Source organism: Centroberyx affinis, unplaced genomic scaffold (assembly GCF_046629955.1).
Source record: "Centroberyx affinis isolate AG114_WGS23_722 - 3 ecotype Tasmania unplaced genomic scaffold, CSIRO-AGI_Caff_v1 ptg000646l_1, whole genome shotgun sequence".
In the NCBI taxonomy this organism is placed as follows: domain Eukaryota; kingdom Metazoa; phylum Chordata; class Actinopteri; order Beryciformes; family Berycidae; genus Centroberyx; species Centroberyx affinis.
In genome coordinates, this window is record NW_027279272.1 from 1 (window position 1) to 22,446 (window position 22,446).

At 40.1% G+C, this 22,446-nt stretch overlaps 3 protein-coding genes across 5 annotated transcripts; 1 reads left to right on the top strand and 2 right to left on the bottom strand.

Moving 5' to 3' along the window:
- Window positions 1-503: 503 nt before the first annotated feature.
- Window positions 504-4,134, bottom strand: LOC139643719 (ras-related protein Rab-15-like; the record flags this gene model as incomplete). Its single annotated transcript, XM_071518961.1, is given in 6 exon segments — window positions 504-593; window positions 800-877; window positions 1,013-1,073; window positions 1,179-1,239; window positions 3,942-3,978; window positions 3,980-4,134. Coding segments are annotated over 6 exon segments (414 nt in total), but the record flags the coding sequence as incomplete, so codon positions are not given.
- Window positions 4,135-5,220: 1,086 nt separating this feature from the next.
- Window positions 5,221-11,321, bottom strand: LOC139643717 (protein max-like). Of its 3 annotated transcripts, none has more exons than XM_071518954.1 (4): window positions 11,187-11,321; window positions 7,495-7,602; window positions 7,141-7,264; window positions 5,221-6,546 (listed from the first exon to the last, which is right to left on the bottom strand). In XM_071518954.1, exons 1-4 carry the CDS (start codon window positions 11,220-11,222, stop codon window positions 6,359-6,361), a joined length of 456 nt encoding a protein of 151 aa, XP_071375055.1. In that variant the 5' UTR covers window positions 11,223-11,321; the 3' UTR covers window positions 5,221-6,358. The 3 variants fall into 3 exon arrangements, with proteins under 3 accessions (XP_071375055.1, XP_071375054.1, XP_071375057.1); XM_071518953.1 differs by having other exon boundaries at window positions 7,141-7,279; XM_071518956.1 differs by having other exon boundaries at window positions 7,141-7,281; window positions 7,416-7,602; window positions 11,187-11,222.
- Window positions 11,322-14,178: 2,857 nt separating this feature from the next.
- On the top strand, window positions 14,179-22,403 carry LOC139643724 (hepatic sodium/bile acid cotransporter-like). Its single transcript, XM_071518969.1, has 6 exons — window positions 14,179-14,287; window positions 16,204-16,646; window positions 16,942-17,146; window positions 17,981-18,159; window positions 20,606-20,805; window positions 21,969-22,403. Exons 2-6 carry the CDS (start codon window positions 16,252-16,254, stop codon window positions 22,022-22,024), a joined length of 1,035 nt encoding a protein of 344 aa, XP_071375070.1. The 5' UTR covers window positions 14,179-14,287; window positions 16,204-16,251; the 3' UTR covers window positions 22,025-22,403.
- The last annotated feature ends 43 nt before the right edge of the window (window positions 22,404-22,446 follow it).

Here is a 22,446-nt window from a genome sequence, read left to right on the forward strand (position 1 = left end):
GTGACTAGCATTATCCAAAATAAGAAGACTCACCTTTTAGTAATAAAACATAAGTAGTTTTTTATTATATGGTCTGTAGATTTCATACATTTTTTAAAAATTAAAATATAAATTTCAATATAGCGGATGTAGCTGGGTTCATTTTTGGAACTATAGGTGAGCCACTGTGCAGTGATTTTTAGCTGGACACAGTCTTGTAAACAGGGAAAGTAGTCCCTGGTAGTTTTTTACACAGTACAATATTTTTGTATCACATTTCCTGTAAATTTGACCAATCTCCTGCATCCTTTAAGATTATATACCATTTATCTTACTTTTGAGATAATGCTAGTTGCATACTATCACTCAACATAGTACTGGAGAGAATGATCTCGCGGGGACCACTCAACATAGTACTGGAGAGAATGATCTCGCGGGGACACTTGGATGATTTTCGTGTCTACATTCTCATCACATAGTTGACCAACCTCCCAAAAACTGCATAGAATGAGAGTCAAGCAAACCTTGCTTGCTTGTTCCTTGGTCACGTGCCTGTTCAGCTCCTCGTCAGACTTGTTCCCCACCAGGATCCTCTGCACCTTGTCAGGGGCATACTGTGAAAAAAAAAGACAGTTAAGATGGGGATAAGAGACTTCACCAGCTTGTCACTCACACTAAGCCGCTGGGTAGGGAGCAGGCCTCCAAAGTTCACTGAGAGAGAATGCAGATACTGGGCCACTCAGAACAATGAGAACGTGGAAAAAAGGAGAGTGAAGGACAAGGAGAGAGAGAGAGTAAAAAAAAAAAAAAGAGCACTCACTTCATCCACATCACTGGCCCACTTCACTATGTGCTGAAAAGACGGCTCATTTGTGATGTCGTATACAAGGATGATGCCCTGGATATGAATCAAAAGAAAAATACGGGACAAGGACAGATTCAAGAGCATATCACTGTAAAGCATTCATGAATGAATGCTATAGTAACCATAATGGTAACTTGACTCCAGTGACTGTTATTATGGAGGGATCACCTGTGCCCGTCTGTAGTACTGTTTGGTAATGGTCTGATAACGTTCCTGACCAGCCGTGTCCCTGCATATAAGACAAAATACATGTAAACAACTCAATATCTGCATCAGCATACATGCAGTAAAACACTACATAACATCAAGCCATAGTCAAAGCCATTTCACTTACCATATCTGCACTCGCACTTTGATTCCATCTATTTCTAATGTTTTCATCTTAAAATCAACTCCTACAAAACAGAAAGAAACAAATCAAAAACCTAAATAACAAGTTCAAACAAGATTCACAATCACTTAACCCAGCTGTGCCAAAATAGTAAAAAATCCTATTCAAGTTGCTTTGGGGGTATTTTGCATGGGCTGTTGTGTATTTGTGAGCTCTTGATGAGAGTTGCTTGGAGACGCTATTATCCCTAATGAATAGTATCTCAATCACTGCATAGTGTTCACTTTTAAATCATGTTGTCTCCCTGAGGGAAGCTGAATTGATGTCATTTACGATAGTGTTTTCCTTCTGGGTAACAGGACAAGGAGCAAAGAATGTGACTGCACAGCACTGGCTGCTGAAGAAAGAAATGCATCACTGACAAATCACATTATTAACAGTGTTGGGGAGTAGTGAACTACATGTAATTAAACTAGTAGTTTAACTACATTTTGCAGTAGCTTGCTGGTAGTTCAACTACATTCATATTTGCATAGTGATTCAAGTAGTTAAATTACTTTTTTTTGCCATTTTTTGTGTAGTTAACTATTGAAACTACAAACTACTATGGCACATTATGGTGGGTGGTGCAAAAATGTGCCATAGTATTGATAATTCTTACTTGGTTACTTTCTACTGTAATTATTGTGTACATTACTTTTTACTTATTGTGAGAATCTATGTTTAGATTTTATACTGCGGCAGCGAATGGGGAGTAAGCATTCCATTGTACTTGTTACACATGGCAATAAATGATTATTGCTATTTATTAACAAATGTTCAGATAAGTTGTTGCATGCTATTTTAGAAGTTACCTAGCTAACTGAGTAATCCTGCTTGCTGCAACACCCCCACCTGGACTCTAGCTCCTGGAAGGCAGGTGTCTGACTGATGGACATTGTATACAAAACCAAAGCTGACATTCCTTGCACTTTCCTGTGAATAGTGGGGTATTTTATTTTTTGGTTTATGTATGACCTGTGAACAAGTGGGCACTTTTTGCAATAAACTCAGTTGAGTGGCATTTTTTGCTGGCATGTGACTTTTTTGTATTATATTTTGTTATAATTTCATATCACATGTACATTGTCAATTTGATCATTTTTTTTACAAAGTAGTTTGAATTACTTTTTCTAAGTAGCTTTAGTTAACCAAACTATATTTCTCCCTAGGGTAGCTTTGCTGTAGTTCAACTACTTCCAGTGTTGAAGTAATTGGTAGCTTGCAAAGCTATGCTTTCAAAGTAGCTTCCCCAACACTGATTATTTAACAGTTAGAAGGTCATAGGTTTATATCAAAGCAAGGGAAAAAGAAATTGATTCCTGTTCATTTTTACTGCTGGCACCAGTTGATGGCTATCATTAGAGAAGCAGCCATAGAGTAAACATTAACATTTGTAGTATTTAATATAAAAAGCAGTGCTTCAAATTGTCCTTTCTAATGTATAGTTGACTTGAATATGATAACAACATGTACAGTAGTCGCCAATCAACTCAAAAGCCTTTCTAACATCTTGTCACTGACTGACTTGCATGCATATTAAAATCTGACAAGTTTTACATGCTTCACTTGCGTGGCTTGTGTGTGTGTGTGTGTGTGTGTGTGTGTGTGTGTGCCCTCAACAGGTCTGCCTAAGATATAGACCTAGTTATGCGACTACTTATGAGAGATGGTGATGCAGGTCTGGCAAATGGTTGGAGGCATCTCATGTTCACCATTAATCACAATATCAGAGATTGTTCTGTGGCACTAGTCTTTCTCTAAATAATCTAACTAATCCCCTGTAACTAAGTCCTTCCACCCAACACACTTCCAATCAGGAAGAGGAAAAAAAACACAAGCTTCCTTCAAATTCAGCTGCCCAGCTTACAGTCCACAGAGCTTAACACCCCTAAACTAAGCAACAGCATTTCACAAGCATGTTCTACTACCTTCACATAATCAACAAACTATAGCCTGCCATAGTGTTGATGTGCTGCTGGAGAAGAGAGTTACCAGATAAACAGAGGAACTTTATTTCTTCACTTCACTTTATTATGTGACACTGGGATATCACTTTCATCCAAATCATTAGCTTATCACATAGACAGGAAAACAGACAGCAGTGATATGGAGAACTAATGTGTTATGGTGCATATCAGTCCACACATTTGATTTTAAAGAAAGAAAAAAAAAGACATGCATGATAAAAATCAAACAATTTGAGAGCAGAAGAAAAATAATACATTTCCTGTTCCTTAAGACTTTCCTTCCCATCATTAACCTGACCGTGACACAGTGCACAGACCTGCTTTGACTCACCCAGCGTGACCGAGTCTACATGCACTGGTGTCTGCACACACGTCAATGATTTCTGTGTCTCCATTAGAGGATTTAATCATTTTATGATATGGCCCTAATCTGATTATTGACAATAGCTTCATGAATAATGCGGACATATTTTTAAAATCATTTTCAGAGGGTGGGATCTAAACGCCTAATTATGGCCTGGGGCAGTATCCACTTAATCTCATTAACTTCAACACTTGGGGCCAAAGGGAAAATTACAGGAAATTATGCTACGAATTCAACATAGAAGTTGCAGCCTCTGCATTCGTTTGGAAAACGTATTTTTGTTGCTGATATAAAACCTCCTTGTGTTTATCATGTTCAGACACTGTGTAGCCTACACGCACTCCCTGGCACTTTTGGAACAAACGTCATCGAATAACTTGTTGGATGGCTTACCGATTGTGGAAATGTGCGAAGGATGAAATTCATTTTCCCGTGAACCTGCGCAACAAACAAGTCTTCCCAACCCCGGAGTCTCCGAGGATCAGCAGTCTGAGCAAGACGTCGTACTGCTTAGCCATGGTCAACGGCTAAAATATAGGAGAAAGCATGACTCTTCCATGTAAATGTGGGCTTTTGGCCAACGTCTTTTCTCGCTGGTGCCATGTGCTGCCTTCACGTGCTCTACGTAAACTCCTACTTCTGAGATCGGAGTAAATGCCACTAGTTAATTCAAGTGCTTTTGGTCAGAAACAATGGCAACATGGACCGTGTAGCCGGTCAGAAGTAGTTACTGGTGACTTGGTTAAATTGGTTAAATTTTTAGAAATTTTGGTGCATTGGCAGAGAGGAGGACATGGTATTTGATGTTTTCATTAAAAACACAAATATATGATAAATAAAAGTTAAAGAGAGTGAAAATAGAAACAGAACAAAACGTTTGGACAGAATGCCAAACAATAAGCATACGTATGGGCCTGGCCTAATAATAATATACATCACTTTTACCATCAGTGTTGTCATGGCGTCATGGTCTCCCTAAACATCACATCTTGGAAACTTATGTATCATAGAAAATTATGACTTCGGTAGTTGTATTTACCACGTCGTTGGGTCGTTCATGTGCGTTCAACTCACATTTGTAATATTTCCTACGGCACATGAAGGCAGCATCAAATCTCCATCCCGGTCAAGGGGTTGGCTCCTTGATTTGTGGCCAGCAGCAGGAGGGTCAGGTGACACACATCACTGTAACAATGTGCTGAGCCCCTGTTAGTTTAAAGATGTAAACAAACGATAGGCACCAAATATGTCTGTCTTCAAGCTTTCCATAACAAATGTATTTTTAATTTCTGAAAATTAAGCCGAGTGCAAAAACAAAGACAAAATCAAAACCAATCGTTTTTTTTAATTTTTACTACTGACACCACAGTTGAGGGCAGTAAATAATCTATAATCCGTCTTTACCTAACTGAAAATGCAGAAGTTCCGTGTCTTCTCACAGTCCAGAAAATTTACTGATTGAGCTTTTGGTCTCTTGAATTTCATGAATCGTACCAGATGTAAGAATAGGGTATCCATTGACACTGCTGTTTATCCATCAAGAATAGAGTTAAATATTGCTCAATTAACAGTACAGTTAACTCCCTTTAGCAAGTCTACTGTACTTAGCCTATGATGACATCTTATTACATTCAAGTCATGTGAAGTCACAAATAAAGACATCCCAAAAGGATAAAATAGTTTTATTTATAGTCTTATAGTAAAGGTACGCCTCAACTTGCAAGACAATCGTTGGCAGTATGTACAACATACCTGTAATTTCCATGGAATGGAATAAACAAATATCAATTTCGTACACACTAATTTACCTCTGCAAAAAGGACAAAAAAAAGAAGAGAAACAAACGTTCCCAGCACAGGCAAATATTTCCAGGAAAGGTTTTTCTTTGCAGAACTGACAACATTTAAGAGTATACAGTGTTAAGTACTACACACTGATATGGACTTCTTCCATTAACAAAAATAAAGGTTACTGCCTTTTAACTGCATTGTGTAACATTCAGTATCCATTTGGGGAGGGTTTTTTTTTCTTATACCCACGTTTTATTTAAGAATATTAAAAAATAGAGGAAAACAAATAGTTGAACCTGTTAAGTGAGAAATGTACTAAAATGAGAGGTCAACTTGTTCATCCTCCTGCGTCCACAGAAAAATCTCAAGCCAAACAACAAAGTACAATATGGGATAAGAAATCAATTTCATCGTTTCACTTTAAATATAGGGATTCATTTGATTACACAAACATTTCAAAGACAAAAACTTCAGCCATCTACACTGAATCAGGAGGGTTGCAACTTGCATGACATACATTTTTTTCCAAAGCAACTTCACATTCTTTTCTGGAAAAGTACGAATATTAAAAAGGTAAACTATTTCTAAGGATAATTTCTTAAAGGTCTGTAAGTCTCAAAACTCTTCCAACAGGTTGCAGAGGTTGTCCAAAACAACAACGAAAAAAATAAATCAGGGTATTTGTTGTAGCTTTACTAAAGCTTTACACCTTGTCATCTCCACATTTGATTATGAATGGTTATTATGAGGTTTTAAAAGCATTAAGTCCTTCAAAACTGCAGAGCTGCCTCACTTTGGGGGGGGGGGGGGGGGGTCTCGAGAGTTGTTGCTGCGCCACAAGAGGAGTGGCAGGATGTTGGCCAGGAAAGAGAAAGGTAGAAGCGTTTTATACATAATAGCACCTCTCTCACACGGTCTCCACCTTGTCTCCTGGACTGGCATAAGAAGGCTGGATCGAGTGTGGACAGGTAAGAGGAGTGGGGGCTGGTGGACAAGAGAGTCTCTGGTGGGAGTCCGGGTCTAGCTGGGCTCCACGCGCAGCTTCTTTCTGTTGGGCGGCTCCTCCGGCTCCGACTCGGAGCTGGAGTCAGAGCCGCCGTCGAAGGCGGACACCGCGCTCCCTTTTCGGTTGGTGTACAAGCTGCTGTCGGGGGAGGAGTAGCTGGCCTGGAGCTGAGTGTTGCCCTTGGCCTTCTCAAGCGCACGGACTGCAGCGGCGCCCGTAGGACCGACAAGACAAAAAACAGGTAAGCACCACTCTATATATAACTGTAGGGATGGGACGATATATTTAAATTTAATATATCGTAATATAAAAATGTGACAATGCGTATCGTGAGGTAGAAAAAATAATCATGATATTACCTACTTTTTATTCTGCTGTAGCAATAACAAATGAGACCGCTTGCCCATCACAATTTCACAAACTCTCCATTAAAATTATATTATTTGCGCTTTGAAATTACATTTTTAAATTATTGTTTACATTGTAGTAAGCCAATGCCATTGAAAGATTTGTGGCTCAGAAATAAACATAATTCTGCACAGTCATAGTTTGTTGTCATTGAACTTTTATTTATTACATCGTTGATGTATCGAATTGTGAACCCCATATCGTGTATTGAATCGTACTGTGAGATAAGCATACTGTCCCATCCCTGTATAACTGTGTAAAACAATACCTCACTTGGTCACAAAAAGACATCCACAGAATCAACAAAACACACAAGGATTTCCTTCACCCTCTGCTGTGTATCACTCCTCTCTAGATGCCTGTCCCATCCTGGAATGGCTCCACTTACCCTGCTGCTCCAGCAGTGCGTTCTGCTTCTTCAGGTCATCAATGTCTTGCTGGTGGGTGTGGTTTTTTCGCCTCATATACTGGATGTACTCTGTGGCTTTATCTAGAATCTGTGCTCGGGAAGCCTGTTTGACAGAATTCTGTCAGCAAAAATTACAGAACTAAGCCATTGGGCAATGTTGCAGTTGACAGTAATATCAATTTGTACATTGACTTATAGCTATGTTTTCAGTCTTGATAATAAACAAAGGTTAACAGCCAAAGACAGACCTTCATGGAGTGTTTCCAACCAATTTCCTATTTCCACTGCTAGTAGGATTTTGGAATGTAGAAAATTAATACTTTTGCCTCTCACCTTCTCCCCTTGTAATGCAGGCACAGAGTCTCGTAAACTGTGGAAGCTGTCTTTAATGTGGTCCCTGCGTTTGCGCTCCAGCGCATTGTGATGTGCTCGCTTGTCTGCCTGCAAAAGGAGTCAGAGGTTATACTAGACATGGACAGTGCCAGCTACACAAAGATACACAAGAGAAAACAACAAGGAAGTCACAAGAAAGTTGCTGACTTTCTATGTGGTTCTTTTTGTAACACATAGGAAACAACACACACAGCTATTTAATGCTGCATTCTGCAACTGTTTTCAATATAAATGAGATATATTATACATTATCAGTCTGCGTCTGTCTGTGACCAGGTGTATACATGCCTAAGTCTCCCCATTTGCCTGACATTGGCCTTTCAATGGTGTTTGGGATGTTTTGGGGTGTAAACCATTTGCTGAGCGTGTTGTTTGGGCACGGCCAGTGATGAGTTGGGTTGTGGCTATCAAAGTGAGGCTAGTGGCTACAGAGCATGGAAGACATAGCAACAATGACTGAAAGCAGTGAGAAAAGAAAGAACAGCTAGGCTAAATGTGCAGCAGACAAGAGGCAATTGAGCTGCCTAATGTCCCGCTATAATCACCATGATATAGTAAACATAACCACATATGCAAATGAGGTTATTAAGTGAATTGGTAAATATTTCATGTCAACATACTTGTTTTCACATAACACATGAGCAATATTAATATGAACTCTGTATCTTAAAGCATTAAGCCGTTATAGTAGATTTAAGAAAATCTATTTTTCGTAATAAATATGTAAATTTCTGCAGCAAGGTGCTCCAAAATCTAATCAGATCACCTGTTCTATAGGGGGAACCTGTGGTGTCAGTATGAAGTTTCTATCATGTATTGTTCTGAAATTAGTGTGTTCAAAAGAATATGTCGACGCCTATGGTCGACGCACCGACAGACAGACAGACAGACATGACGACATAATGTCCCACATAAGGCTGCAACTAACAATTAATTTCAATGAATCGATTAGCCTAATCAGTCTATAAAATGTCAAAAAATGACAAATGTCCATTAGAAGTTACCAGAGCCCGAAGTGATGTCTTCAAATTGTGCACTTAGTCTGACCAGCAGCCAAAAAAACCCCCAAAGTATTGATTTTATGATATGAAATGGAGAAAAGCGAGCAAATCTTAGCATTTAGAAGCTGTAACCAGCAAATGTATGGTATTTTTATTTGATAAATGATTAAAACGATTAGCCTAGTAGATTATAAAAATCTGTTTATTTTCTGTTGATTGACTAATTGTTGCAGCACTAGTCCCACGTGCCGTATACCATGGTGGAGAGATATAAACACAGAGTGAACATCAGCATTGTTTTTTGGGGTTTTTTGCAGACTGCCTATGTTTGCCATCTGCTTCCTCAATGCCTGCGGTGGCTTTACTGATGCTGGTTACCTCAGCCTCAGGTTAGTTCTGTTTCAAGGTAGACAGCTCATCAAGATGACTGACAAGTGCTGCGGCAGGAAATTGACCAACTCAAGCGGAGGAGGGCAGGACTAACAAAACACTTCCTGCCTCAATGTGAAAAGTTGCATATTGTAACTTTAAATATCAAAGAGACTCAATTGGTACTCAGTGTGTTATACAAGTTATTCTGTTACTTAGACCTCAACACCTTGATTAAAGCCATTATCAGATTTTTTTTAAGGTGATCAATTACGTATGCATACACAAAGATTCTTGTATTGTAGGTCTTGTAGATTAAATAATTATTTCTTTGCAACTTTCAGGTCACATGTAACTCAAAGTATTGGTCCACTTGGCCACTTTACCAATTTTTACAAACATGCCAAACGTATATGTATGGCTGAATGGAATGAATAAACAGATTCGTTTTTATACACTCCACATGGTAGCATAATTGGGTACTCTAAATTACATGTGAATGATTTGTCACAATTATCTTCATGAACCAAACAGCATGGTTCTTTGGACTAAGAGCCAAATGAAATTTTGATGCTTTGCTTGTCACTCTTGTAATGGCCATACAACCATTAGCAAAATTTGCCAACTCAAATGTTAAATTAATGAGAGTAATAAGGGTAATTGCAAAATATGTAATTTTTTCCCCCATCATCTTATTAATTTAGCATAAAGAGATGTTGATATCAGTTGATCTGATCAAGAACTATGCATCACGTCACTGTTGCCCTTGTGACTCATATTCATTTAGCACTAACATGAGCTGACTTATCTAGGGTAATAATTACCAGAGAAAAAACATCCCAATTCACACAATTCTGAGCCTGCGCTCAGAGTAAGAGCCACTTGAATATTACATGAAAAAAATCAGCTATCCTTTAACATTACACAGCTTCACCAATGTAAGACTACTGCACCACTGTAGGCCAATATTGCCTAACACAGTAATATATCACAGCTCTGATCCAGAGCTGGAGATCCAGCTCCAGCTTAATCAAACGGGGGGAGGGGAATCCCTTGCTCTGAGAAATATCTGTCCAGATCAAGGATCTGACATGTTTTCAGATGCACACTCAAATAAAACATAAGAGATTTATACTAAATCAAACCCTGCAGGGACGGACAGCATATAGCTTCTAAATAAATGTGTATTTCTAAAGATGTTTGTTTGCATTTGGCAAGGACTATTATATTACATGCAGTGTACAGTCTTCTCGCAGGCAGCATTGGACTCTCGCTGTAGATGAACGATAACATATTTTTAAAGATCCAGAGGGTAACAGAGACACCACAGGCAAACTTGGCAGGTCTCTAACCCGCACAGCTAAACTGGCTAATCGACAAACATGAAAACATAAGCACAACCTCTTACATTTTTCTATTTTGGTTACAGGAGGACGCAAGTCCACAGTACTGACTGAATAACTAGTGTTTGGCAGCAACAACACATGGTAGTAGCTACACGATCAGAAATGAAAGGAATACGAACATTTTACCCAGCTAGTCTGCTAAATATAGCTTGGACGCGCTTAGGCTGACGTGATGGGATTACCCTTTCATGCGTTAATATAATATAATAATATAATATTTTCAGAGCTACGCGGTCTCATTACAACATAATTACAACTAACAAAACGTTGGGGTAGCCAAATACAACCTATCTTGGTTTTTATTCAGAACAACTTCGTGATAACAGCCACCTCGGTGTTCACCTCAGATGAGCTGACCTTGCTTGCGGTAACAGCTTACTGATTGTTTATGGTTGTCGCATCGCGTTTCAGATAATATGTCTGCAACTTCAACTTCGACATATTATTTCCTCATCAAACAGGTTTTACTAGACAAGCGACTTTCGATATAGCAATATCGACGACCAGAACTAAAGCTGTCAATTTATGTAGCGAGCTGGTTGTTGTCTTATACTGGGCTGTCCCATAGGAGCAATCAATGTCGAACGGCTAAAACCCAGGAAAAGCGAAGAAAACCGTTCATCAGACTTTTCTGCATAACTTTAATTTGCAAGCCAGCTAGCTAGCTAGCACTCTAACGCATTTTTGTCTGCCAGCTCTGTATTCTGCTTGTCCTGAAAGCTAACATTAGCCAAGCAGCCTAGCTAGCTAGCTAGCTCACTCAGCTAGCGTAGGTTGACAGAAATGTGAAAACACCGTTTGCTGTTTAGCTAACTTAAACTGGCTAGCTATTTCTAGAGATAACTGAATAACATACATCGCTGTCGACTTCGATGTCATCGTTGTCGCTCATTCTTCGGTGAGGGGTATGAGAAAATAAAGCAAACCGCTGTCAAAACAAAGTGTAGCAACAACTGGAGGCAAATAATGAAACCTAGCACGGAGTATAGCTGCTACGGCAGGGACATGACGATCAACGGATTCTCTACACGTGATTCGCCTACACATGGACGGGAAAACATACACTGCGCAGGCGCAACAAAACAAGGCTTTGTGGGCAACGAAGTTCCTCGCCTACACGCAGCTCTATTTGTACTTGTGCTGTTTTTGGTATTTGAACTATATTCCCCACAAGCCCCCGGGCTTGGACGCACCCACAAAACTCCACTGATATCTCCTGCAAGTTGCAAACACACCTTTTTAGCCTCAGGACCTTCAGTGTTATTATTTCAGGGGGATGATATTGTAAATGCTTTACAGTTGTAAAAATTATAATACAAAAACAGCAGTTAATGAAGTTGTTTTGCATAAATGGGTGACGAAATATGGCAGACATCCATATTTGTTGTAAGTTAGTCTCTGCAAACAGGCCTTCTAAGCATAGGCCTACATAATTCTATGTTAGTAAGCCTGCAGACCAAAGGGCCATTATGCTAAAGCCTACTTTTTCAGTGGTCATTGTCAGCAGGATAGTGTTAGGCCACCATAACTAGGCTTCTCTCCCAGCATATGATTATGAGGCCAGATGGTGGCCTAGCTTCGGCAGCCCTCCCCCACTCACCATCCTGGTAGCACACTTCCCTCCCTATAGGACCTTTAAACAGGCTATTTGGCTGTTTATGGAGTAGGCAGCACTACAATGATGTGCTTTATCAGTAATTTATGTTGTTTGGTTTGCAGAAAACTAAGCTCAACATTGGTTGTTTTGTGGTCTTCAAAAAAAGATACATTCATTTACACATAATAGTATGGTGTTTGATGTATGCACTGAATGCTGTAACATCAGGCTATCTGTCAAGTACTTCTGAAAATAGACACCAGAGGGTGCAGGCAAGGAATAAAAGCTGACAGGCTGTGTTTTTTAGTGTCCTCAGTATACCTTTAAGAAAAAATGGTGTCCCTGTTCTGCATCCCACTCAACCTTTACATCTGCAGCATTATGCATCACCTCCACTTTGATCATTATCTCTCTTCTCGCTGCTAGAAATATCCCCTCTTTGAATCAAGCCTACACAAATCTAAACAGAAAAACTGAGAAAAGTGTAGCCCAAGCACAGAAATGTGCTGTTCACATGATCAATAAAAACAGTATCTTAATGCATTTATAAAATAAAAAAAATAAAAAAGCAGCAGCAGAGGAACAAATAGCACAATGTTATGTTCACATAACACAGTTGGAGACCGCCTGTGGATACTGGTCTCGTGAGCTGCCTGCCTGGATCAGCTGACCTGCAGGATAGTTTTCCAGATGCACATGCCTGTTCAAGCTGCACACACTATGATCAGCCAGCGAAACTCAACTCCACAATTATCACAAGCAAGGGGAATAATACTGCACATTTTAAGCAGTGGAGGGTGAACATATAATAGCAGTGCCAGTAAGGAAAATGTGACTCTATACATGGTCTTCTGCAAAAGACTGAATCATTTATTGGCTTGTTTATGTGCAGAATAGATTCACGAAAAAAAAAGATTTCTTGTGATGGTGAGATGGTATTATCTTTGTAAAAACATAGAGTAGTTGTTGCAGAATTACACATAGTGATACCCATTTTGTGTCAGTGTACAATCACAATTCCATATTATAACTTTGTCATTACAGCATGAGCAGATTAGGAAAAGAATGAAGGCTTTACAATAGTGTACAACAATAGTATCAACAATAACAGTATAACAACATGTACTGTATTGTCGCTGTCAGGTAAAAAAAAAAACTTGTATTGCCCAAATGTTAGCTTTTTAGGAACTAAGAAAATCTGCCTTGGTTTCATATTGACCACGATGTACTTTTGAGTTTATCCAGTGGGGTTTTGAAAGGGTTTCATAAGCCCAAGCGGTCGTAGAGTTTTCTCAACCCATAGAAAACCATGTGGTCCTTCAACTTAAGTTAAAACATGAAAATCACCAAAATTGGAGTTACAAGGTTTTTACACAACAACAGCGGTATAATTCCCTGAAATGACAGGATTACCCATGTAAAGGATGATCACTTTAACCATGGCATCTTCAACAACATAAAACCTGCTTAAAACAGATTATAACAGGATGCACAGAACTCATATTGTTATGAAACATGACTTCTGTGCTTGGCATTTAGAGAAGCAAGTGAACATGAGTCAGGCTGCTGGTCCTGTATGGAATTCAGATTTGACAAAGTCTGCACATGAGGTACGTGGAGATTAAAATACACATGGCCCCCATGATCTAATCTGTACCATACTTTTGAAGATTAGGGCAAAGCAACATTTTAGCCTTATATACAGTATCTGGTCCAGTGTGTGAGTAGTGACTGGAAGGTCTTGGTTTAGGTAGCCCAGCCCCTTTGAGATGACTGATAGCATTGCCAGGCAAATTGAACCCTCTTCCTGGTTGCATAATATTCATTGATGGCCTGTTTACACGTGCAACTGCGACAAAGTGAATAAAGGGCCTCTTTAGTACTAGAGCAACAATTACATTCTGTCTACCTAATCAAGCCTGCTGATGCTAAACAGGGCTTTCCCACGGTACTCTGTGATGGAGAAAGAGGAAAACCAAGGAACAAGTAAGTGAAGATAGGAGGCAACACTTCCAGTAACTGCCGAATTCACTGAAAACAGACCCTTAATTAGAAACATATTTTTACTTACACTGGATGATGACTAATGTGTGACGAGGTTCCCAATACAATTCAGTGGAATTGATGCACCATTACCCATGCATCTGAAGGAGTCTATTGCTCAAACATTTACACCTCCCATGTGATCACGATCCCATGTGACAGGGGGGGTTCTAGACAGAGAGAAAAGGGGTTACAGAGAAGAATGTGCAGCGGGATGGGGAAGTGTGTATAAGAGAGGAGAATAGAGAGAGAGAGAAGGAGAGGGAGCAACAGGCAGGACCACCGATCCACGCAGCAGAAGCTGGCACACAATGGAGGTAAGAAAATACTTTTATCACTTTCAGTAATAGAAGTCGTCCTGACAATGAGTGTAAATGTTTTAAATGACTCTGAACTTTTACATTATTTACAATTGAATTATAATTTCAGTTCAGAGCAACAATTTAATCATTACTTATAGCTACTCTGGACTTATATGAAATATGAAAATAGATTTGTGTGCAAGGATTATCTCCATCTGCAGCGGTAATTTTTCATTGACCTGAAAACCAAGAATAACTCACAATCATCTTTTGCATTGTCTTATAAAATCATACATAGTTCTGTCAGTGAGAAAACACTTGGGGTACGGCAGAGACACTTTTCAACAGAAAAACACTTTCCCCAACTAAGGGCCTCTTTGATTGCATGTATAATTGGATTCCTTACTGTGTCTATTCTGTGCATCTGTGTGTTTGTGGCTGCCTGAATGCCACCATATTGGATGAGAGGCCCTACCAGTGGCTACCAAGGAAACAAGACAAGTACTATAAGCCTTGGGGACAACACAGACTTTTTCTTTGCCTCCAATCAGTCCATGTTAGTGTGTTTTCTTCAAGTGAATGATGTAATTTGCAATCATTATTAAAGTGAGCCAACCAAGTATTTCAGTGCTATTAGCAGCTGAAGGGTAACATTTAAATTTCTCGGGAGGAAAACCATTTGTTCCATTACTTTTATGGCTATAAGTGAATCATTTGTTGAATTCCAATAATCAGAACCTGTGAGAAGTGAATTAACAGAATGTCATTCACAGTGTGTTTCACACTGTGAATATTTCACTTTTGAAGTGTTTCACTTTTGAAGTTTCAGTGTTTCACTTTTGAAGTAAATCAGACTGTGAGTTTTACCAGATATAAAAGTTCAGTTAAAAATATGAGACACAGCAGGAAAGGATCAAGATTGTCTTCTCCAGTAGGTTTTTATATATATATATATATATATATATATATATATATATGCCATCCAACATATTATAAACATCAATAAAAGTGACGGGTCTAAAAGAGAATTTACTGTCAGTATGAAAAGAAGGATCAGACAAAGCTCCTTCTGCTGGGCCAGTGGTGAAACTTTATGGGGCCATAACAGCAGAAAGCTTGTCAAATAAAAAGCCAGAGGAAATAAAATGATGATTAAAAGCTTTAGCCATATCAGATTTGTTTACGATGGGACCAGTTTCACAGCTGATGTGAGGAGGGAGAGAAGTAATGCAGTTGTTTTTTTTAGAGATTCCATGACATTCCACAAATTAGTGGCGTTGCCACAGCAGCTTGAAAGAGATGTCAGGTAATAATCAGACTTAGCTTTCCTTATACACTGATTCTTCAGATGAAATTCTGCTAGTCAGCCCGAGGACCTGCAGTTCTAGCTATGGACCATGCTTTGTCTCTGATGTGAATGGTTGCAAAGTCTAACAAGACAAAACAAAAACAAAAACTGGACTAATACTATCTCATCTACTTGTTGTTTATCTCTTTATTGTGTGGACTATTGAGACAATTTGCATATCACTTTGCACTGGACTGTGTGGGCTGTTAATGTATTTGTCACCATGTTAGTGCTCCTTTTTACATGCTTTTCTTTGTCAGACTAGTCGTCTGAATTCACACATCTCTCTCATTCGCTCTTTAATAATTTGTTATTGTTTATAAACAATAATTATTACTGTTTATATTACAAAATACCTGTTGCAAACATATACAAAATACCTATTCTGAACTTTCTCATATATACCTTTACAAAAACCACCCCTAAAACTACAGCTGAAACTACCAAACCTTCACTGAAAAGTAAATAAAACTAAACTGAAATTGAAATAAAAATTGGAAACTATCTAAAAATAAAAACCAAATGAAAAATCCCAAACTGCATTAACCCTGCTGTATATGTATGTGTTTGCTTTGTGTGACAGAGCGAAGCCACAGTACAGTAAGGACACAGCTTTGGGACGAGTGCCACAATGAACTGGACAGAAGGACTCTCCACAGGAAGCCCCAGCCTCTATAATGGAGGAAACATCTCTCTCAATGGGAGCGCAGGTTTCCAGCTCCCCATCTCCCCCACCATGGACAACGCCATTAACGTCCTCCTCATCATCATCCTCCTTGTCTCCATGGTGTCCCTTGGCTGCACCATGGAGATTTCCAAAATTAAGGCCCACGTCCTCAACCCAAAAGGAATGGCCATCGCATTAATGGCCCAGTTCGGCATCATGCCTCTGACCGCTTTCTGCCTGGCCAAGATGGTCCAGCTGGGGCCCATGGAGGCCGTGACTGTGCTCATCTGCGGCTGCTGTCCAGGAGGAAACCTGTCCAACATTTTTGCCCTGGCCCTGGACGGTGACATGAACCTGAGGTAAACACTCATCGACGTATTGACCCCTGCTTCGTTGGAAGATTACAAATACTTGCACTGACTCGCAGCTGGAGCTGTGTCAGCACATTTAGCTGTTAGTCCACAGTCCGCAGACTGTGTAGATAAACAAAACAGAAAAATATATAGATCTTGTTTTAGATCCTAGTTTTGAATGCACATTTGAGTGCTTATCAATTTTATGAACTGCACTTGGGCAAGAATGCCAGTCAAGATTACATACTCTCTCTCTCTCTCTCTCTCTCTCTCTCTCTCTCTCTCTCTCATATCCTTCCAGCATTGTGATGACCACATTCTCCACTCTCATGGCCCTGGGTATGATGCCTCTGCTGCTGTTTCTCTACTGCCAAGGCTTCCCCAATCTGGAAAGTGCCATACCATACACTGGCATCACTATCGGCCTCATTATGATCCTGGTGCCTTGTAGCATCGGCATCGCCATTAATCACCACAAGCCAAACTATTCACCGTACATCATCAAGGTGACACTCACTCATGAATAGTTGGCCCTTTTAGTTATATCAAAGATTGTATGTGTTTTGGCGGATGAATCACTCAACAGTGAAAAACTGGCCTAACTTCTGGTCTGCAAGTGTGGGCGTTAACCACAGAAGCTGAATGGATAGCACGGTGGCCATTTTTATGAGTATCGTTGAGCTAGCTTCCATATAAACCGACTTACAGCAAGTCGCTGAGGCGAAAGGTGCTTCTTCGTCGCCTTGCTGCCATGGATAACTAATATGCTAATGTTGACTAGAAGAGCTAGTGAGAGAAGTACAGTCTTTGATAATGCTACACTAACCTCATTGCTAACGTTAGCTTTCAGTTTGCTAAGCACTTGTGCAACAGACACATCTGCAACGTTCTCAAGCATGTGTGATGGACTTTACGGCCTTAATTCCCAGGCTTGCACCATAGCAACTAACCCTTAAAATTTCAGAATCGCCATTTTATGCTGTACCAGCCAAATTACCATGGCAAACAGTGGAAGGACCGTTCTATCCATTCAAGTTCTGTAGCGTTAACCCCCACATTGTCCTCCTGCAATTTTGCCTCACAAAGTGACGGCATATACAAAGCCATGCATAATGCCACAGAAACTGATCTGTTACTGACCTGAAACCTGAAAAGTTGTCTGCCACAGTATTTCACAACTTTTCCTTTAATGCTGATTCATTGAGAGCAGACTCTGGTGCTTTGAGATGACATTTGCAGTTTCCAGCTTCACATTTGGATGTTTCAGATTCAAGTTACTTTTAATGGGGATAAACTGACTTTTGTGATATATGCTCTCACTCAAAGTGCCCTCTCCACAGGTTGGTCTCAGCATCTCGCTAATTTCCAGTGTGGCGGTCGCCATCATGTCCGGCATCACCGTTGGGGGGACGGTGTGGGTGATCCTCTCACCCCAACTTATAGCTGTGGGTGCGCTGATGCCACTGATTGGCTATACGCTTGGATATCTCATGTCCACCATCTTCAGAGTCAATCATCAGTGAGTGAAAATGCACTGATACACCTATCCATGACTTTATAAACAGTGGAATGCCTTTATCACTCATCACCCCACTATCAGTATATTTTCCCATCAACATTATCAGTATTTCTCCATCAGTATCTTTACTGATTTGTTTGTTGCATTCTCATTATATTTGATTGTTGTATTTACTTGTGCAAATGATTGCTGGAGACTATTGCTCAGGTCCAGTTTCTTTATTAGTAATAATACACTGGTTTGGAGTGTAAGCTACCAATTTAGTTCTGTTTTGTTTGTGAAAAATACACAACTAAATTAAATACGACCAAGGTTGCTCTTAGGCAATGTAGTTCCATAAAATAAACTAAAATAACCAAATCAGGCAAACAAAGGCTATTATAATGGATTACATTGTTTTTCACTAGAATTTACTCCACTCAAACATTTCAGGAGACCCAGATGTGCTCAGTCTGCTCAGTCATCTGTGCAGCATTTCATTAGTCATTTAACAGGCCCTCCTTCACTTCCCCTTGCTGTTTATAGTACACAGCACCATACGTCACGCGAGTGGCCACTTGCAGAGCAGGGGGGCGAGGTCCGAGGGGGAGCAGGGTATTTGAAACAAAACGTACTTGACCTTAAGCAGGCCTAATTATTAATCATAGTAAATAATAATAAAAAATACACAGAACAATGAGTAATAAAATATTGTAGATGAGTTAATTTCATAAATAGGTCAAAACTTATATTGTTCGTTTACTTACACTCATATATCACTTGTTCTGCCATAGAAGGTGGTGCACAGGAAATGATGAACTATCACAATGCATTCTGGGCAAGATGCGCTCCTGAAAGACCCCATGAAATGGCATCTTTACTTCCTTGATTTGATGCATTTCCTGTTCCTGGGTGGGACATAATTCAGTGAGGGATCATTCAAAAGTCTAAACCAATGGAATATGAGTCAGGGAGAGAAAAGCAATTTTATTTCATGGGAGGGGTGGAGGGGTGGGATTGTTAAAAAATCTGATGGTTTTATTAGTTAGAAATTTATATTTGCGCCTGCTAGTGCAGCATGAGGTCACCATGAAAGATACTTTTCCAGGAAGTAAAAGTTATTGGAGTTCATTTCATGGGGACTTGAAGTTTACATCGTTGTTCACTCGCCCCCTCGGCCCTCGAAGGGTCGATCTCAGAAAGTTCACTTGACTTCTCAGAGAAATGGAACGGCACTGAAGGTGGTGGTGGGGAAGTCAGTGAGGGCATGTTAACACGACTAATGAAATGGGGGTGCTGTGTAAGAAGCAATCTTGGGATTTGGGAGGGTCTTTAAAAGGTGGGGTTGGGGTCATGTGACCTTAGGGGAGCTGGGATTGGGATGACCTGACTGAAGGACGGAGTGTGGGATGAGAGTAGGGAAGTTACTTTACTTGATGCAAGGAATTTCCACAAGACAGTGTTGTGGAGATCTGAGCAATGCCCTTTGATAAACAGAATTAAACCATCTTAAATAGTGAATCTATTTCTTGGAGAAAATTAGGTCAAATAATCCCAGATGTTAATGAATGCTCTGAATGGTGGACAGTACGCATAGTTGATGAGGTGTCCTGTAGTCTGTCATACAGTAGCAGGAAAAGTGTGAAAGAGACATGATGCAGTTATTTGCAATTTCCCATCTCTCTCCTTATCTAGAACATGCAGATTTATTTTTTTCCATCAGACTACTTAAGTGGACAAGATGGGCAACAAGCAAGGGAGCTGGTCTGTATGTGTGGGTGTGTGATGGCAGAGACTGAGACAGCAGACCCAGTCTTGATAACCCTTGGCTTTACTTTATATTTGGCATGGAGTTTGACATGTGGCATTTAAAATATTTCATGATTTTCACAGTAGGACCTTTTGCACTGTGAATGTTAGATACTTCTGCTTAGACATGATGGCTAACAAAAACTGGGCATGTGGACAGGGTCATGCAAAACCTCATGAGAATTGGCTGAGCATGGAGAAAGGGGTATTAAAGCTGTTATAATGAATTAGATGAACAATTGAAAACTGAAAAACTGACACCCATCATGTTAGAAACCCGTAGCAAGCAATTACTAGCAAATCACTGCAGTGCATATTTAAAGCTGTAATAAAAAATAGTAAAAATACACCTATTGTATCAGCGTAAATTACAAAGTAGGGCTGCAGCAGAGAAGAGCGTCACATCCCCCCTTATTGAGATGCTGTAAATTTGCCCGATTTGAAAAATAAGTTCTAGTGTCAGGTATGAATATTTCTCTGCACACAGAAAGTGACGAATCTAAATGAAATGCACACTGTGTCTTGGCACTGAAGGACAGTTACCTCTCGCTGCCATTTGGAACCGCCAACATACAAAGTAGCCCAGTGCAATTAATTGAATAGATAATGTCCTACTATAACTAATAAAAAATGGCTCCCTTCACCATATCCTGTCTAGATGCAGGAGGACCATCGCCATGGAGACAGGGTGTCAGAACATCCAGCTGTGTGCCACCATCTTGAAGGTGGCCTTTCGCCCTCAGGTCATCGGACCCCTGTTTCTCTTCCCCCTGATCTACATCGTATTCCAGGGAGGCGAGGCCATTCTTTTCATCCTGCTCTTCAGATGTTACCAAATATTCAAGCCACCAGCTGAGGGTAAATGTCACAGCTGCCTGTGTTATTCTAGTATGGAGGCTGGGAGGTGGTGGGTTCAGAAGAGCGCACTCTCGCCACACATTTGTAACAACTGAGGCTTGTCTCATGAAGCAAGTTTAGTGGTGGCTGGTGGCTCACTTTTAAGTGGCGTACATCGCCATGGTAACGTAGGCTGCACACCTAACCTGCTCCAGGGCTGATTATGATCAGGCTATCAGATCAAAACGTATAAAAACCTGTTCCCTCACCAATCAGTGAGGGAAAAATCCTAGAGGATCCCATGGACTTTTGTAATAACCTTTATTGCAAAAATTCCATCTACAAATCCCTGTATGAACAGAAACATTGCATTCAAATTAGTGAGACAAGAAATATAAAGAACTGTGCAGGGGGATGCTATTGAATTAACAGATAGAAGGGCTGGTAGCCTGTGTCAGAACCCTTTTGCTTTCCATGATGATTTATTAGACCAGAGATATATTTGGATTTGATCAGGGGCGTAAGAGGTTCTCAAGGGGCGCGGGTGCAAGAATCGCTATGGGGCCCCCCTACCCCAGCCACATTACAAAATGAACTGAATGCAATTCAATTTCGTAAATAATTAGTACTAATTTTACACGTTTACGCTTTACAGTGAATATAAAATTGAAAGTTGTAAGGATAATTTTAACATAAGCACAGAAGAAAAATACTTCTCAAACAGTGCAGTATGCAGCCCTTCACATGCACAAACACAGAGATCTACTGCTACACACACTTTTGCCTTTATAAAATGGCCACCCTCCATTAATTCAGCAGCGCTTTTCAGATCTCTAATAAGGAGTCAAGACTGGTATGGAGTGAATATGTAGCATGAATTGATAATACTATATATGCATAAACCTGTATTGCATGGATGGACGAGGGAGAGAAGTAACTTCAGCCACACCCCCTGCACCCCTGGGATTTATACCAGTGGATCTGATAGCCTGAACATATCCTGCTTTGGCGCAGGTTAGGTGTGCCCCGCTTAAAAGTGAGCCACCATCGTGAGACTGAAAAAAGCCACGGTTAAGCCCAGTTAGCTCGCTAACCCACTAATCTTGCTTCATGAGACAGGACCCTGGTCCTTTGAATTCAGATCAAATAAGACAGCAATGTAACGTCACCCTTCTCTCACACAGAAAAGCCAGCATCCGGGGATGTTGATGGTAAACTGATGGAAGTGAAAGAACCTTAGAGGCTGGAGGGCAGCAAACCAAACGGAGAGGACATCACACACCACAGCCCAGCACTGGAGGGAAAGGAATCCCACATGAATATTCTTAGAATGGAACCAAACAAAACCCTCAGTCTGTTTTCTGTGCGTATTCCTCACCTCACTCACTCCTGAGAGACTGATTGAAAGAATGAAACCATCCAAGGGCAGCATTTGTTAAAGCATGTGCATCACCTATCATTTTTTAGCTGTTCTTATCAAGCCTCTGAATGTATGAGTGATAAGAGGGCAACTAGTTAATTTTGAAATAGAAATGTAATAATTAACATGAATAAAAATGTGCATTTTGTATTTAAAAAGGTTTAGGTCGCAGACTGAAATATTATACTATGTATTTTATGACGATATAAGAGTGGACTCTTTTAGATATTTTGATGAGTAAG

What these genes read in the sequence shown, in the direction of transcription:
- LOC139643724 (XM_071518969.1), top strand. Translation starts at nt 16,252, where the DNA reads ATGAACTGGACAGAAGGACTCTCCACAGGAAGCCCCAGCCTCTATAAT. An exon ending in GACGGTGACATGAACCTGAG is followed by an intron (nt 16,647 to 16,941) that starts GTAAACACTCAT and finishes ATATCCTTCCAG; the next exon opens with CATTGTGATGACCACATTCT. An exon ending in ATTCACCGTACATCATCAAG is followed by an intron (nt 17,147 to 17,980) that starts GTGACACTCACT and finishes CCCTCTCCACAG; the next exon opens with GTTGGTCTCAGCATCTCGCT.
- LOC139643717 (XM_071518956.1), bottom strand. Translation starts at nt 11,222, where the DNA reads ATGAGCGACAACGATGACATCGAAGTCGACAGCGAT. An exon ending in AAATTGGTTGGAAACACTCC is followed by an intron (nt 7,282 to 7,415) that starts ATGAAGGTCTGT and finishes ATTTTTGCTGAC; the next exon opens with AGAATTCTGTCAAACAGGCT. An exon ending in CGCACTGCTGGAGCAGCAGG is followed by an intron (nt 6,547 to 7,140) that starts GTAAGTGGAGCC and finishes GCGCCGCTGCAG; the next exon opens with TCCGTGCGCTTGAGAAGGCC.